The sequence below is a fragment of the Bos indicus genome, chromosome 10 (assembly GCF_029378745.1).
Source record: "Bos indicus isolate NIAB-ARS_2022 breed Sahiwal x Tharparkar chromosome 10, NIAB-ARS_B.indTharparkar_mat_pri_1.0, whole genome shotgun sequence".
In the NCBI taxonomy this organism is placed as follows: Eukaryota; Metazoa; Chordata; class Mammalia; order Artiodactyla; family Bovidae; genus Bos; species Bos indicus.
The window spans coordinates 38006765-38023290 of NC_091769.1; the positions used below are offsets into that span (position 1 = coordinate 38006765).

Genomic DNA, 16526 nt, shown 5'->3' on the forward strand with positions numbered 1-16526 from the left:
ATAAATAAATATTTTAAAAAAATAAAAATAGGGGCTTGCCTGGTGGTCTCGTGGTTAAGAATCCACCTGCAACTGCAGGGGACACAGGTTTGATCCCTGGTCTGGGAAAATTCCACATGCCGCAGAGCAACTAAGCCAGTGCGCCACAACTACTGAGCCCACATGCTGCAAGTACTGACGCTCACACTCCTAGAGCCCGTGCTCGGCAACAAGAGAAGCCACTGCCAGGAGAAGCCTGTGCGCAGCAAGGAGGAGTAGCCCTGGCTGGCTGCGATTAGAAAAAGCCTGCCTGCAGTAGCAAAGACCCAGCACGGCCAAAAATAAATAAATTAATACATACATAAATCTTTTAAAATTTTTGTTTAAAAAAAAAAAGAGGCTTAAGATATGCATATCCACCAAATACAATGTGTGAACCTTGTCTGGAACCAGGTTCAAGTATAACAAATATAAAAATAAGTGAGAGACACAACCAAGAAAATGTGAAGACTGACTTGAAAAGATATTATTGTGTATTATGGTTACTAGTGGGAAAAAAAGAATCCTTGACTATATATTGATATATTTATGATAAAATATGACTTCAATTTGCTTTTAAATCATCTGAGGAAGGAGAAGAAAGGCATAATACAACTCTAGTTTCATTTATATTTAATTTTTTCCACAATAATAAAAAGCTTAAAAATACATGGCAGCCCTGATGTTAGGCAATCTAGATCTATATCTGTTCTGGTTACAGGATTCAAAACATTTTTTGCCCTTTCCTAGGTGATATGCTTATCACAAAATACCATCCTTTGGCTATACTAAGGATGATCACATAAAGCCTCAGTGGTGACAGGATAGCAAATGAGACCTGACCACGGTCTTCCTAGTAGATATAAGAAAATAAACGTGTGTGACTGCTTGAACCCTATTAGATTTCAGACCCATTTTCATGGTAAATAGCTAGAATTTCTACAGGAGAAATGGGATTATTCCTTAAAAATTTAAAGGCAGATATTATATAACTGAATCACCAGGAGGCAAAAGACTAAAGTTAGCTTAAGAACAAGGAGGGTTTTTAGAAGAAATTAGAAATGTTGGTGAGAAACTGGGTCTGAGCATATAAATTTTATCAAAATATATGGGGACCCCCTGGCAGTCAACTTTAATATGTCAAACAAGAGAAAGAACCCTCAGTTATACCAGCTTTAGTTTTATCTCAAATCAAGTCAAACATATAGAGGTTAATGGTGGGTTAATTTTTTTATGATGGGGAAAAACAAAACAAAACAGCATGCAAGTCAAAACAAAGCATTCTTAGATGAGTCCACAGGAGCTTGCCAAAGGTCAGAGAGCCATCATTGCCTCATATACACCATCCTCCTTAGTTTTCCATACTTGCAGCTTTCTCATTTCCAGAAGTGAGATTAAGGTGAGTGTAAATAAAATAAAAAAGACTATATGCTAGGACTGAAAGAGACTCTGCAGACTTAAAAAGCATCTCCATGTCGTCAAGTCAGTAGTAGCCTATACACAAAAATAAAGAGTTTTCTCTTATTGTGCCAAGAATGTTGGCCCAAGGTGTCCATCAAGTAAGTCCTAACACCCATCAAATCAGTCAGTCCCAGGAAAACCTCAAGCCTCCTTGAGCTAAAGTCTCTTCATTTGCAAAATGGGGGTAAAACCTGCCCTATCCTCTTCAGGGGAAATGATAATAATCAAGTAAGATGCATAATAAATTCAGAAGAAAAAAACTATAAATAGCATACAAAAGTTATATTATTATTACAGGCTAAAATGAGAGACAGCAAGGTCCATATTAATGACCTAAAAAGATACAGGGATTATGCTTCAAGTAAAAAAACTATGCTGGCTCAAGAGTAGTGAAACACATGACTCAGAGACATCAAGACAATAGTCTGTAGGAAATTAATGTCTATAGATATAAATCAAATGCTGAAGGATAGCTGAGGGAAACAAGAGAAGCCCTAACAAGAAGAGGAAGAATTTAGGCGAGGATCTATGCCTCTGAAATCACTACTAAGTAGTTAGGTTGAAAAAATAAACAAAAGAACCAAATGCCTAAAACAAACTTTGCTAAAGATGAAAGGAAACCCTGAGAACTCTTAAGTTCTCTTAAGTTAGGCAGCAAAGTGAACCACGGCTTTTCCACTTTGATGGTGAGTACAGGTTCAGAGCTGTGTGTGCATGCGTGTGTGTATGCGTGTGCACGTGCATGTGTTCATTCAGGGGCAGAGGCAGAGGCAGTGTCAGAGAGAAAGGGCTGATTTCCCTCTTTTTGCTGCAGTCATTACTTCAATGCTCCATTTCTGAATTTCTGTCATCTGCTACCCAACCCAACTCCACTCCCCATCTCAAGGACAGGAAAACAGAGCTATGTTAATAGTAAAGAGAAAAAACAGCATTTCTCTCCATCTCATTTTAAAATTTTCAAACAGTCAAGGTTGATATTTGTGAAAATGGGAACCTAGAGTTCTTAACATAATAAATGGTGGAGAAGGAAGGGACAGGAACAGGGCAAAACTCATTGTATCTGGTAATCCATGTGGGAATCAAAAATTTGGCAATGATGACAATCAACAAAGATGTGTGCATCAGAGAAAACAGTTGATAAAGACAACCCTTCCATCTTTGCAAAAATCTGTTATCACCAGGTCTGTTTAAATATATACCATCCGTATAGTATAAAAGATTCTGCAATGATACCAAGAATTATACCAAGAATGATATCAATGATATCAATTCTGCAATTGATACTGGTCAATTTTAAGATACATTTTCAAAGTAACCTACCTGCAACTGCATGACCACGTAGTTGAATCGATCATTCCTCCCACAACCAATAAATCTACAAACATGGTCTTTGCCTGGATAAAAAGAAAGAAAAAAAGATACAAGACAGTAGAAAGGTTATACTATAGTTTCTCTTCTTAGAAATTAATAATTTATTTTTCTGTATAGTATTTTAATGATTGAACATAAAAACCTGTCTTAAGAATCTTAACGATAGGCAACTAGTATTATTCAAAATTTCTACCCACCTCTCTCCATATCCTACACTGCTCTTTATATAGTAAAGTAAGTGTTTACTAAATGAATAAACGAATGAGGGGACTAATGAATGATAATTTATTTAGGAAGGAAACAATTAAGAGGTCATTTCAAATCAACTTGCTCAGACATGATACATATAAAAGAAAGAAGAGCTATAAACAAGAACTATGTTAGGAATATATATTCTGGATTTTAGATATGGCCTGCCATTCACCATTATAGATTCAGTGAATCACTTCATCTTTCTGGGCCCCTTGATATGGATTTGCTCAGTGGTTTTCAACCTGAGTTTCACATGTGAAATCCAAGGAGGTGCTAGTGGCTGGGGTCCAGAGCGAAGCAGAGGTGGAAGAGAGAGAGACTAGGCTTCGGCATCTGATTGAGAACAGCAAACAAGGGTCCTAAAAGAGGATCAGGTCTGGTGGCTTCCAGGACCAGAAGAGGGAATCTGGCTGGAGAACAGTGAATGAAAGGAGGGATGGGATAACAGAATGAGATAATACTGGAGAAACAGGCAGGCACCAGATCCTGGAGGATCCTGGACTCCATAATAAGGAATGTGAACCACATATATAGGTCAGTGTTTTCTAACCCTAGCTGCTTATTAGAATTATCTGGGGAACTTTTTTAAAACTCCTAAACTTTTTTTTACTGAATCAGAATCTATGGGGGAAAGATACAAGATTGAGCTTTCAAAAGTTCTCTGACCCAAAAGCAGACAGGCCATGGATGTTTTTGAAACATCCACGTATTTGAAAACTACTGCTGAGTAGTGTGAGAAGCATCTAAAAGATTTTAACAAAAAGAAAAACACTTAAAACATTCCATTTTAGAACATCGCCATGGTACAATGAGGAAGACAGACTATAGAGAGGTCAATTATGGAGGCAGAATGGTCATTCTAGGGACAGTTACAATATCCCAAGAGAGAACAGGTCTTGAACCTCTTTTTAATCTAATGTATTACAGTAGGTATAGAAAAAAGAAACAGGATAAATTGGAGAGATGCTAAGATGTAGTTACTGACTAGAAATGGGCACAATTAAATAAAAAGTTGTACCGAAACAAGAGAATATAGTAGGTTGTATAGATTTTAAGGGATATCAGAATGTTGAGTTTGAGGACAACCAGGTGAATTCAGCAGACAATTGTAATTTCAAGCCTGAGACAAAAAACTGAGCTCCAGAAATTTACTGGGGAATGACTGGTTCATAGAAGGCAAATGGAACTACAAACATAAATGAAAGATTTCCAAGTTGAAAGAATAAAGAATGAGAAGACAAGAAACTTAAGAACAGAATTCTAGAAAATGAACCATCTGAAAAGCATGAATAGAAATAAAAGAGCCCATGAAGGAAACAGAGTAATAGCCTGAAAGGCAGGAGAAAACTATGAGAGATAAAGGTCATAGAATTCAGAGGCAGAAGTGGCCAGGGGCTGAGGAGTGCTCAGTAATATAAACAATTAGGAAGTTACTGGTGAGTAGAAGGGGCAGAAGCCAGTCCATAATGGGTTAAAGAATAAATGGAACATGAGACAATGAGGGCAATCTTTGAAGAAGCTTCCCAAAAAGTGAGGAAGTCACAACCAAGAGCCATAAGGACAGACTTTAATAGACAGATGAGGAATATATCCCAACATTCAAAAAGAATTAGTCCACTAATTTAAAATATAAACACAATCCAGGTTTAATTTAGTTAATGAGTCCACACTTCTCTTTTGCATCTGGGTTATCACATTGTTCTCTCATTCACTGTGCTTCTGTTGAAAGGGGTCATAACTAGCAAGAAAAAGTACAATGGAAACAATAATTCACAATGTGTACGATGTATGTATATCACTTTACATACATTTTACATACGTTTGCAAAATAAGTCATCTAATAAACTGTAGTAAGAGTGAAAGGATGAAATGACTGTCAACTGGCAACTTACTCTTTTCCAGCTTCAAAGAAACAAACAATCGTTTTAAAGTATTTTCTTACTACCCATTCCTCAAAACTCCAACTTCTTATTAAGATAACAATGAAATGCAGTATCTCTATTACAAAGGTATTTAAGTCATCTAATAACAAAAGGTCATACTAAATTTAACTCCTCTTGGAATGCTCTTTCTAAAATATCTTTATAAGTAATACAAAATATTATTTATCTCTTGATATTAAAACCACCCTACTTTTAAAAAGATAAAAATCAAATAAACTAGACCTTTATTGGGTAACCAAAATACAAAGTCAGTAGCAAATTTTCTAGGATTCCCCAGTACATCTTCACTGCATTAGGTAAGAGCTTAATGAATTCTTATCATACTTTATAACATAGTGTACCCACTGCTCTTATATTTTAGATATATGCAATTAATGAAACTACTTATTAAAGTTACTTCATTAAATATGTACCAATTTTTGGAAGCATGGAGAAACTAGAATTTAATTGAAACAGTAACTCTTCACCACCACTTATAGCAGTTCTTAAAATAACTTGATAATAACTAGTACAAACTGAAGTATCATTCCATGAATACAGGGGTCCTATCTGTGTTGTTCTGTTACTACCCCACAGTACCTGGCAAAGATATTTGTGAATGAACAAACTAATGGAAATAATAACTATAATAAAAATAATATTAATAATAATAAAGCATGCACAATATGAAGCATACTGTGCTAGGCATTATATTAAGTGTTTTATATGTACTTAATCCTCACAAAATCACTGCAGATGGTGACTGCAGCCATGAAATTAAAAGACGCTTACTCCTTGGAAGCAAAGTTATGACCAACCTAGATAGCATATTCAAAAGCAGAGACATTACTTTGCGAACAAAGGTCCGTCTAGTCAAGGCTATGGTTTTTCCTGTGGTCATGTATGGATTTGAGAGTTGGACTGTGAAGAAAGCTGAGCGCTGAAGAATTGATGCTTTTGAGCTGTGGTGTTGGAGAAGACTCTTGAGAGTACCTTGGACTGCAAGGAGATCCAACCAGTCCATTCTGAAGGAGATCAGCCTTGGGATTTCTTTGGAGGGAATGATGCTGAAGCTGAAACTCCAGTACTTTGGCCACCTCATGCGAAGAGTTGACTCATTGGAAAAGACTCTGATGCTGGGAGGGATTGGGGGCAGGAGGAGAAGGGGATGACAGAGGATGAGATGGCTGGATGGCATCACTGACTCAATGGACGTGAGTCTGAGTGAACTCCAGGAGTTGGTGATGGACAGGGAGGCCTGGTGTACTGCGATTCATGGGGCTGCAAAGAGTCAGACACAACTGAGCGACTGAACTGAACTGAACTGAATCCTCACAACTTAAATGGCATAAGTATTATTATTGTCTCTATTTTTCCAATTTGAAAATGGAGGCTTGGTGAGGTTAGCTACTGTGTCTAAGACCCCACAGCTGGAAGACGATGGAGCAGTTTGATCCCAGAGTTTTTGTTCTTATCCATTATGCCAGGAATAAATGAAACAGATTTTAAAGTCAAGTAACACCTTGTAAATAAATATTAAAACTAAGCAGTAAATAAAGACTGTGACAAAATATGGGCTTCCCTCATAGCTCAGCTGGTAAAGAATCTGCCTGCAATGCAGGAGACCCGGGTTTGATTCCTGGGTTGGGAAGATCCCCTGGAGAAGGAAATGGCAACCCACTCCAGTATTCTTGCCTGGAAAACCCCATGGACAAAGTAGCCTGGCGAGCTACAGTCCATGGGGTCTCACGAGTCAGACCGACCTAGCAACTAAACCACCACCATGATAAAATACAGACAAGGAGATCCACTATGTGCCAAGTACTAAGGCAAGCACTAGGAATATACGATAAATTAAATAAGATCATGCCATCAAGGAATTCACAGCCTGGATATATAAACAAAAAATTACAGTATGTATTAGTTAGTATGATGAGCTCTGCATTACAGACAAATTACTGTGGATACACAGAAGATGTGAAAATTTTATGAGGCTTTTCTAGAGCTAAATCATTAGATTTTAAATAATTAATAGAGTTAACAGACTAGAGGGCTAGATAAGAGGCTGAGGTGGGGGGCATGCTGAGATAAGAAAAGTACACTAAAGTCTTGTATGCCACATAAAGGAATTTAGATCTGACACATAATGGGTGGCAGTTGGGGGTGGGGAGAGGTAGTTCAAAGGTTTTCAAGCATGAGAGCACAACATAATTTGGCCTGTATTTTGGAAAAGTAATGCTATTCACCATTAGATGCTGGTTTATGGAAGAGCTGAAGGCAGAGAGATATTAGGAGGTTATATCAGATAAGGTAAAAGATAAGGAAGGTTCAAATTGAAGCACTGAGAGTGAGAATTTAAAGAAGAGGAAAGATTTCAAATTAAGCTTTAAGAGACAGAATAGAGAATGCAAACTAGTACAGCCACTATGGAGAACAGTGTGGAGATTCCTTAAAAAACTGGAAATAGAACTGCCTTATGACCCAGCAATCCCACTGCTGGGCATACACACTGAGGAAACCAGAATTGAAAGAGACATGTGTACCCCACTGTTCATTGCAGCACTGTTTATAATAGCCAGGACATGGAAGCAACCTAGATGTCCATCAGCAGATGAATGGATAAGAAAGCTGTGGTACATATACACAATGGAGTATTACTCAGCCATCAAAAAGAATACATTTGAATCAGTTCTAATGAGGTGGATGAAACTGGAGCCTATTATACAGAGTGAAGTAAGCCAGAAAGAAAAACACCAATACAGTATACTAACGCATATATATGGAATTTAGAAAGATGGTAACAATAACCCTGTATGCCAGACAGTAAAAGAGACACAGATGTATAGAACAGTCTGGACTCTGTGGGAGATGATTTGGGAGAATGGCATTGAACATGTACAATATCATATATAAAACGAGTTGCCAGTCCAGGTTCAATGCAGGATACAGGAAGCTTGGGGCTGGTGCACTGGGATGACCCAGAGGGATGGTACGGGGAGGTAGGTGGGAGGGGGGTTCAGGATGGGGAGCACGTGTACACCCATGGTGGATTCATGTTGATGTATGGCAAAACCAATACAATATTGTAAAGTAATTAGCCTCCAATTAAATAAATTTAAATTAAAAAAAGAGAGAGAGACAGAATAGACATTATGTAAGAGAAGAAAGTGAATGAAGCCTTTTAAGTTAAGTGGACAAAGTAAACTGCATTAATATACACCAAGACAAAAGTATGAGAGAGGATAATGATTTCTGGTTGGGGATTTTGCACTGATTTATCTATGGAACATGGAAGTTGTGTTAGAAATTTAGGGGTAGAGTTTAACAGAGGTCAACCATGTAAGGCCTCCCAGTGGCTCAGTGGTAAAGAATCTGCCTGCCAATACAAGCAGACACATGTTTGATCTCTGGGTTGGGAAGATTCCCTGGAGAAAGAAATGGCTACCCACTCCAGTATTCTTGCCTGGAGAATCCCATGGACAGAGGCACCAGGTGGACTACAGTCCATAGGGTCGCACAGAGTCAGACACAACTGAGCACAGACACACAACCATGCAAATAGACCTATGTATTGTCAATGAGGTAGGAGTTGACTGCCCAGAGAAGACAGATAGTTTGAGAGAAGGACACCAGTTAGGACACCAGCACGTCAGGGAAAGAAGAAGGAACTAGTGAAGGAGACTGAGAAGGAAATCTATTCAGATTTTCCATTTCTTCATGAGTCAGTTTCAACAGTGCAGGTTTTTCTAGGAATTTGTCCATTTCATGTAAATTATTTAATTTGTTGTCATGTAATTCATAGTATTCCCTTATTATAATTCTTTTAAAATTCCTGTAAGGTCTGTAGAAATGTCCCCTCTTCCACTCCTGATTTTAGTAATTTCTGTGTTTTTGCTTCCCCCACTCTTTGTCTGTCTAGTAAAGGCTTGTCAATTTGTTCATTTTTTAAATAAAAGAACCAATTTCTGACTTTGTAGAATTTTCCCCATTGTTTTTCTAGTCTCTCTTTTATTAATTTCCACTGTAATCTTTCTTATTTCCTTCCTTCTGCTTGCTTTAGGTTTAATTTGCTCTTCTTTTTCTAGTGTCATAAGGTAGAAGGTTAGGCTATTTACTGAAAATCTTTCTGGTTTCATGATATAAGTGTTCACTGCTATAAATTTCTTTCTAAGTACTGTTCAAGATGTACCCCATAACTTTAGGTATCTCGTGATGATGAAGTTTTAACTAAGCAATCGGTAGAACCAGTTTTGAATCTTAGAAGGTAGGGCCATTAATGCCATATATTATGCAGGACAACCTATTATTTTTCTCTGAAGGAGACACAATACTGCTGGAAAGAAAAAAAGCATTAGCTTCAAGTTAAATTTCAACTCTGCCACTTAATAATTATGGGACTTTGATCAAATCTTGGTTTCCTCAACAGAACTACTGAAAAAAGTTAAATGAGATAATATATTTATAAAGCATTTTCTTGATTAACTATTCAGTGCTCATTCCTCCTTGCTAACAGTACCCAAATTTCCCTTTGGAAATGATCTTCCCCTGTCTCAATGGATTTGATTTACTCAGGCAAGGTGGGACATTAATTGCTCTAAGCCAAACAAAATAATCTAGAAATAGAGATCAAGCTCAGCTGGTAAAGAATCCACTTGCAATGTGGGAGACCTGGGTTCGATCCCTGGGTTGGGAAGATCCCCTGGAGAAGGAAATGGCTCCCATTCCAGTATTCTGGCCTGGAGAATTCCATGCACTGTGTAGTCCATGGGGTCACAAAGAGTCGGACATGACTGAGCAACTCGCACTTTCATTTCACTTGATGATGGGAAGAAAACTAGATATTCAAGACTGGAGACAATCAATGCATGATATTACTCTAATAAGTATAATTATTTCTGGGGTGTTATAATCAGAGCAAAACTCAATACCTTCATATAATTACAAGAGATATTATATTTGAATATAGGCCCCTTCCAGTTGCTATGGGCAATCGTCTCTCAACTGTGAAAGAAACCAACATGAGGATAAAGTTCACAATATGGAAGAGTTAACTGCAGGGGAAAAGAGTGTCAGATGGACAGTCATATGCAAAGGAATGAAAAGCAGACTCAATCTTATACCATATACAAAAATCAACTATCAAAAATCAACAATCCATCAAAATGGATTAAATACTTGACCGTAAGACTTGAAACCACAAAACTCATAGAACAGATCACAAGGGGTAAGTTGCTTGACATCAGCCTTGGAGATGACTTTTTGGACTTAACAACAAAGGGCAAAGATGGCAAATGCAAAAATAAACAAGTGAGATTACATTAAATTGAAATGTTTCTGCACAGCAAAGGAAACCACTAAAATACAACTACATCATATATCACCTCTGAATCTTTCAGCTTGGCATGGAAGAAAACTGCATGTGCTCAAGACTGCTTGAGTTAAATATTAGCTTTTTCACCTGCCAGCTAGTTATTTAATCTCAACAAGCCACATGAAGAATAACAACAGCACTTATGTCAAAGAGCTATTGCACAAGTGGAATCAGCTAAATAAGGTATTTCTAATACTTAATATACTGCCTGGTACAGAATAAATACTCAATATATGCTCCCTATTACAATCACTAAAGCTTAGTAATTTTGACCACTAATTTTGGAAGGAAACATATATAAACTCAAATCTTGACTCTACTGAGCAGGCTCACCTAGCATGTGCCTCTCTCTGAGGCCATCTATTCTGTCATATCTGACTGTCCTTCAGTGGACCAGGCCAAACATGTCCCCTAATGTCACTGCCCACACACTAGTCATTAGATAATCTCCCTAAAATAACTTTTTATCATCTGCCTACTCAAGAAACCATAAACAATAATGCCTGAAGAGATTAGATTAAAATGGTGAGCCTGGATTTCAAGATTCATTCTACATTACTTACCAAACCTCATTTCCTTCACTTTAACAAAAATTATACACTCTGATGAAGTTGTTTCTTTTTTTATTCTCCCTCACAAATGTTCTACCTTATTTTTTGTTCACATTACTTCTCTCAACCTCATCTCCTCAAATCAAATGCAACTCTTAAAATCTAAATATCCCTATACGAGGTAATATCAACAAATTATTAACTCAGGATCAGATTTTCAGATATTTAGCAAGTTAGTCACCTAGCCAGGCACTGAGGGGTAAAAAAATAAACAAGAAAATTAAAATAAGAGTTCCCTAGAAATAAATACATAGAGTCTGGTACACAGATGGAACTAGAGAAAGAAGAGAAGTCAGCAAGTCAGCACTGATCACTAGGAACCATAGGTTTTTGACCACAAGAAAATACAGGATGGAAATATATCAACAAACCAATTTTAACTTTCTGTTTATGTGTCTTCTCTTAGAAATCTGCTAAAACACAAAGGGAAGTCTGAACATACAAGCCAGATCTTTACTAGCCACTGAAAATATCACCACTAAGGTTTTTTCTTAATCTGCTAGCTTTTGACTACTCTAACCCTACAGGGAATGCTTGAGGTCTGTCACCAAGCTCTGTGCAAAAGAGAAACAATGAGTGATATCTCCAGCCAAAAAAGACCATAAGTAAACTTAATTTAGACAGGTAATATCTAAAGATATTATAGGCAAAGTAGGATCTCACCAGTTAAACACAGATTTTAACTGTGATACAGAAAGGATTTCTATTTATCTAAGGGAAGTAGTAACTATATACTTTTTGTTCTTAAAGGAAGAGATATGCTATATGCTTAATGAAATGCACATTACCTAAAGAATATCTTTATTTTTACGATTTCAGATGATCATCTACTACTTTTGGTTTCAATTCAAGAGCTTAAAACTTCGGCAGGTGGTGGTGGTGTGGTGGTCTACATCTTAATGTTAATTTTTTTTTTGAGTTATTAGATTTCTTTGGAGTCCTAATGTATTTTGGAAATTCAAAAACTGAACAAATCACAGATGGTGCAGTGGATTAACAATAAAAATAATCTGAAATCTTCAAGGGTAGATGGCATCCAGCTCACTACATCAGATTGTACTTTTCTCTCCACTTCTCAATAAAATTTTTAAAAATTTTTTTAACTGGAGGAAAATTGCTTTACAATGCTGTGTTGGTTTCTGCTGTACAACAACACAAATCAGTCATAATCATACATATATCATCTCCCTCTTGAGCGTCCCTTCCTTCCCCCAATCCCACCCCTCTAGGTCATCACAGAGTACCAGGCTGGGCTCCCTGTGAATCCTAGTGTTAAATATTAATATGTTGCAAAAGGCAAGTAATTTTACACGACTTGCTACTAGAGGAAAGTAAATCTATCAAAAAGGGCATCAATCATTTTTCTTTTTAAATAAAAAAGCCATTTAGTAATAAAGTGAAAAGCTGAGCTAAAAGTATCCCTAACCCACTAAATGGGGATGCTCTAGAATTCACAGAACAAACTCCAGGTCAGTTACAAATTAGCAAATAAGGGGATTCTGCAAAGCTGGACAATTAGACTGCTAAGAATACAACAAAATTAGCTTCCTTATCCATCTATCATTTACTCCTCATATTTACCCACTCCTCACCAAAACCAAACCAAATCTACCCTAATAATAACTCATGAAATATCCACACCAATGGGAGATAGAAAAATACATGGTATAGGTCCTATCCGCAAAGAATTTACAATCTTATTGAAAGCAATAAATGTATTATAAGACCAATATGGGCAGTACAGAACAAATTATAGCTTATAAAAACAAAGATTAAGCATTACAGAGAAAGCAAGAAATTAGATAAGAATGCATCACAGAGTGTGCAGCTTGACTGAGTTAACTTGACAGTGATACAAAAAGACAGGAGGGTGTCTTCTAAGCCAAGTCCCACATAAAAGTAACTGAGACAAGAAGTCTAAGGAATAAAGCTCCTACCAGTGTTCATGAGGATGCCCATCTAATAACCCTTAGGTTCTCAGTAGCTCATCAGGAGCCAAAGGCAAAAGAAGTTTTTAGACTCTTCAATCCAGATAGCCATCACAGGGAATTTCATCATTTAAACAAGACTATCCTACCACAATGGCCAACTTAAATCTAGCAGGCTTTTATGATTCAAATGAAAAAAAAATGAGCATGATTTCCTCATCTTATTTTTTAAATGTACTAAAGTATAACAAAAATGTATAAACAAACATATGTTTTAAAAAGGAGAGAAAAGATAAAGAATTAGGAGACCACTACCTCAGGTGGCTCAGTGGTAAAGAATCCACCTGCCACTGCAGGAGATGTGGGTTCGACCCGTGGGTTGGAAAGATGCCTAGGAGAAGGAAACAGCAACTTACTCCAGTATTCTTGCCATGAGAACCCCATGAACAGTATGAAACTGCAAAAAGATATGACACCAGAAGATGGGCCGCCCAGCTTGGAAGGTGACTAATATGCTACTGGAGAACTGCAGAGAGCAATTACTAACAGCTTCAAAAAGAATGAAGTATCTGGGCCAAAGCAGAAATGACACTCAGTTGTGGACATGTCTGGTGGTGAAAGTAAAGTCCAATGCTGTAAAGAGCAACACTGCATAGGAACCTTTAATGTTAGGTCCACGAATCAAGGAAAACTGGATGTAGTCAAGCAGGAGGTGGCAAGAGTGAACATCGACATTTTGGGAATCACTGAACTAAGATGGACAGGAATGGGTGAATTTAATTCAGATGACCATTATATCTACTGTGGGTAGAATCCCTTAGAAGGAATGGAGTAGGCCTCATAGCCAACAGAGTCTGAAATGCAGCAGTTGGCCTTGGAGGACAAAATGATGCAGGGCAAAGGCTAACGGTTTGTCAAGAGAACACATTGGTCATAGCAAACAATCTTTTCCAACGGCACAAGAGATGACTCTACACATGGACGTCACAGATGGTTAATATCCAAATCAGACTGATTGTATTCTTTGCAGCTGAAAATGAAGCTCTACAGAGTCAACAAAAACAAGACCTGGAGCTGACTGTGGCTCAGATCATTAACTCCTTATTGCAAAATCCAGGCTTAAATTGAGGAAAGTAGGAAAACCAATAAGCCATTCAGCTATGACCTGATTCAAGTCCCTTATGATTATACAGTGGAGGTGACAAATAGATTCAAGGGATCAGATCTGTTAAAAAAAAGTGTCTGAAGAACTATGGACAGAGGTTCATAACACTATACAGGAAGCAGTGACCAAAACCATCTCAAAGAAAAAGAAATTCAAGATGGCAAAGTGGGTTGTCAGAGGAGACTTCTCAAATAGCTGAGGAAAGAAGAGAAGCAAAAAGCAAGGAATATATACAACTGAACGAAGAGTTTCAGAGAAGAGCAAGGAGAAATAAGAGGGACTTCTGAATAGCGTGAAGAAATAGAGGAAAACAATAGAATGGGAAAGACAAGAGATCTCATCAAGAAAACTAGAGTTATCAAGGGAACATTTCATGCAAGGATGGACATGATAAAGGACAGAAATGGTAAGGACCTAACAGAGGCAGAAGAGATTAAGAGGATATGGCAAGAATACATAGAAGAACTATACAGAAAAGGTCTTAATGACTTGGATAACCACGATGATGTGGTCAGGCACCTAGAGTCAGACATCCTGGAGTGTGAAGTCAAATGGGCCTTAGGAAGCATTACTACAAACAAAGCTAGTGGAGGTGACAGAATTCCAGTTGAGCTATTTCAAATCTTAAAAGATGATGCTGTTAAAGTGCTGCACTCAATACGTCAGCAAGTTTGAAAAACTCAACAGTGGCCACAGGATAGGAAAAGGTCAGTTTTCATTCCAATCCCAAAGAAGGGTCGTGCCAAAGAATGTTCAAATTACTGGATAATTGCACTCATTTCTCATGCTAGTAAGAGATTATGCTTAAAATCCTTCAAGCGAGGCTTCAAAAGTATGTGAACTGAGAACTTTCAGATGTACAAGCTGGGCTTAGGAAAGGCAGAAGAACCAGAGATCAAATTGACAACAATTGCTGGATCATAGAGAAAGGAAGGGAATTCCAGAAAAACATCTACTTCATTGACTACTTGAAAGCCTTTTACTGTGTGGATACAACAAATTGTGGAAAATTCTTAAAAAGGTGGGAATACCAGACCACTATACCTGTCTCCTGAGAAAGCTGTATGCAGGTCAAGAGGCAACAGTTAGAACCGAACATGGAACAGACTGCTTCAAAACTGGAAAGGAGTAGGACAAAGCTGTATATTGTCACCCTGTTTATTTAACTTATATGCAGAATACATCATGCAAAGTGCTGGGCTGGATGAATCAAAAGCTGGAATCAAGACTGCTGGGAGAAATATCAACAACCTCAGTTATGCAGATGATACCATTCTAACTGCAGAAAGTGAACAGGAATTAAAGAGCCTCTTGAGGGTTAAAGAGGAGAGTGAAAAAGCTGGCTTAAAACTCAACATTCAGAAAACTAAGATCATGGCATCCAGTCCCATCACTTAATGGCAAATAGATGGGGAAAAAGTGGAAGCAGACAGATTTCATTTTCTTGGGCTCCAAAATCCCTGCAGACAGTGACTGCAGCCAGGAAATTAAGAGACGCTTGCTCCTTGGAAGGAAAGTGTGAAAGTGCAAGGCGCTCAGTCGTTTCAGCAAACAGTCCAACTGTTTGCCATCCCATGGAGTGGTTCATGGGAATTCTCTAGGCCAGAATACTGGAGTGGGTAGCCTTTCCCTTCTCCAGGGGATCTTCCCAACCCAGGGATTGAACCCAGGTCTCCTGCATTACAGGCAGATTCTTTACCAGTTGAGCCACAGGGAAGCCCAAGAATACCGGAGTGGGTAGCCTATCCCTTCTCCAGCGGATCTTCCTGACTCAGGAACTGAACCAGGGTCTCCTGCATTGAAGGCAGATTCTTTACCAACTGAACTATCAGCAAAAGATGCTTGCTCCTTGGAAGGAAAGCTATGACAAACCTTGACAACATATTAAAGAGCAGAGACATCACTTTGCCAACTAAGGTCTATATAGTCAAAGCTATGGTTTTTCCAGTAGTCATGTATGGATGTGAGAGTTGGACCATAAAGAAGGCTGATCATCGAAGACTTCATGCTTTTGAACTGTGGTGCTGGAGAAGATCTTAAGAGTTCCTTGGACAGCAAGGAGATCAAACTAGTTAATCCTACACGAAATCAACATTGAACATTCATTGGAAGGAATGATGCTGAAGCTCCAATACTTTGGTCACCTCATGAGGAGAGCCCACTCATGGGAAAAGATCCTGATGCTGGGAAAGACTGAAGGCAAAAGGAGACAAGGGTGGCAGAGGATGAGATGTTTAAATAGCATAACCAACTCAATGGACATAAGTTTAAGCAAACTCAGGGAGATAGTGGACAGGGAAGCCTGGCATGCTGCAGTCCATGGGGTCACAAAGAGTCAGACATGACTTTGCAACTGAAGAAAAACAAAATGGCTAATGATTCTAAGCATCTTTTGCTGAGCTGATTTTCCATTCTATATCCTCTCCC

The 16526-nt window shown here is 38.1% G+C and overlaps 1 protein-coding gene across 12 annotated transcripts in view; it reads right to left on the reverse strand.

The window, feature by feature from the left end:
- Positions 1 to 16526, reverse strand: part of TTBK2 (tau tubulin kinase 2) — a 137199-nt gene that overhangs the window by 58069 nt on the left and 62604 nt on the right. For 11 of the 12 annotated variants that reach the window (XM_070797370.1, XM_070797374.1, XM_019968613.2 and 8 more), the window contains one exon: positions 2800 to 2873. In XM_070797370.1, the coding sequence (XP_070653471.1) occupies positions 2800 to 2873 (74 nt within the window). Of the gene's footprint in view, positions 1 to 2799; positions 2874 to 6017; positions 7528 to 16526 lie in introns of those variants that run through there. The other variant, XM_070797375.1, reaches the window with a different exon arrangement.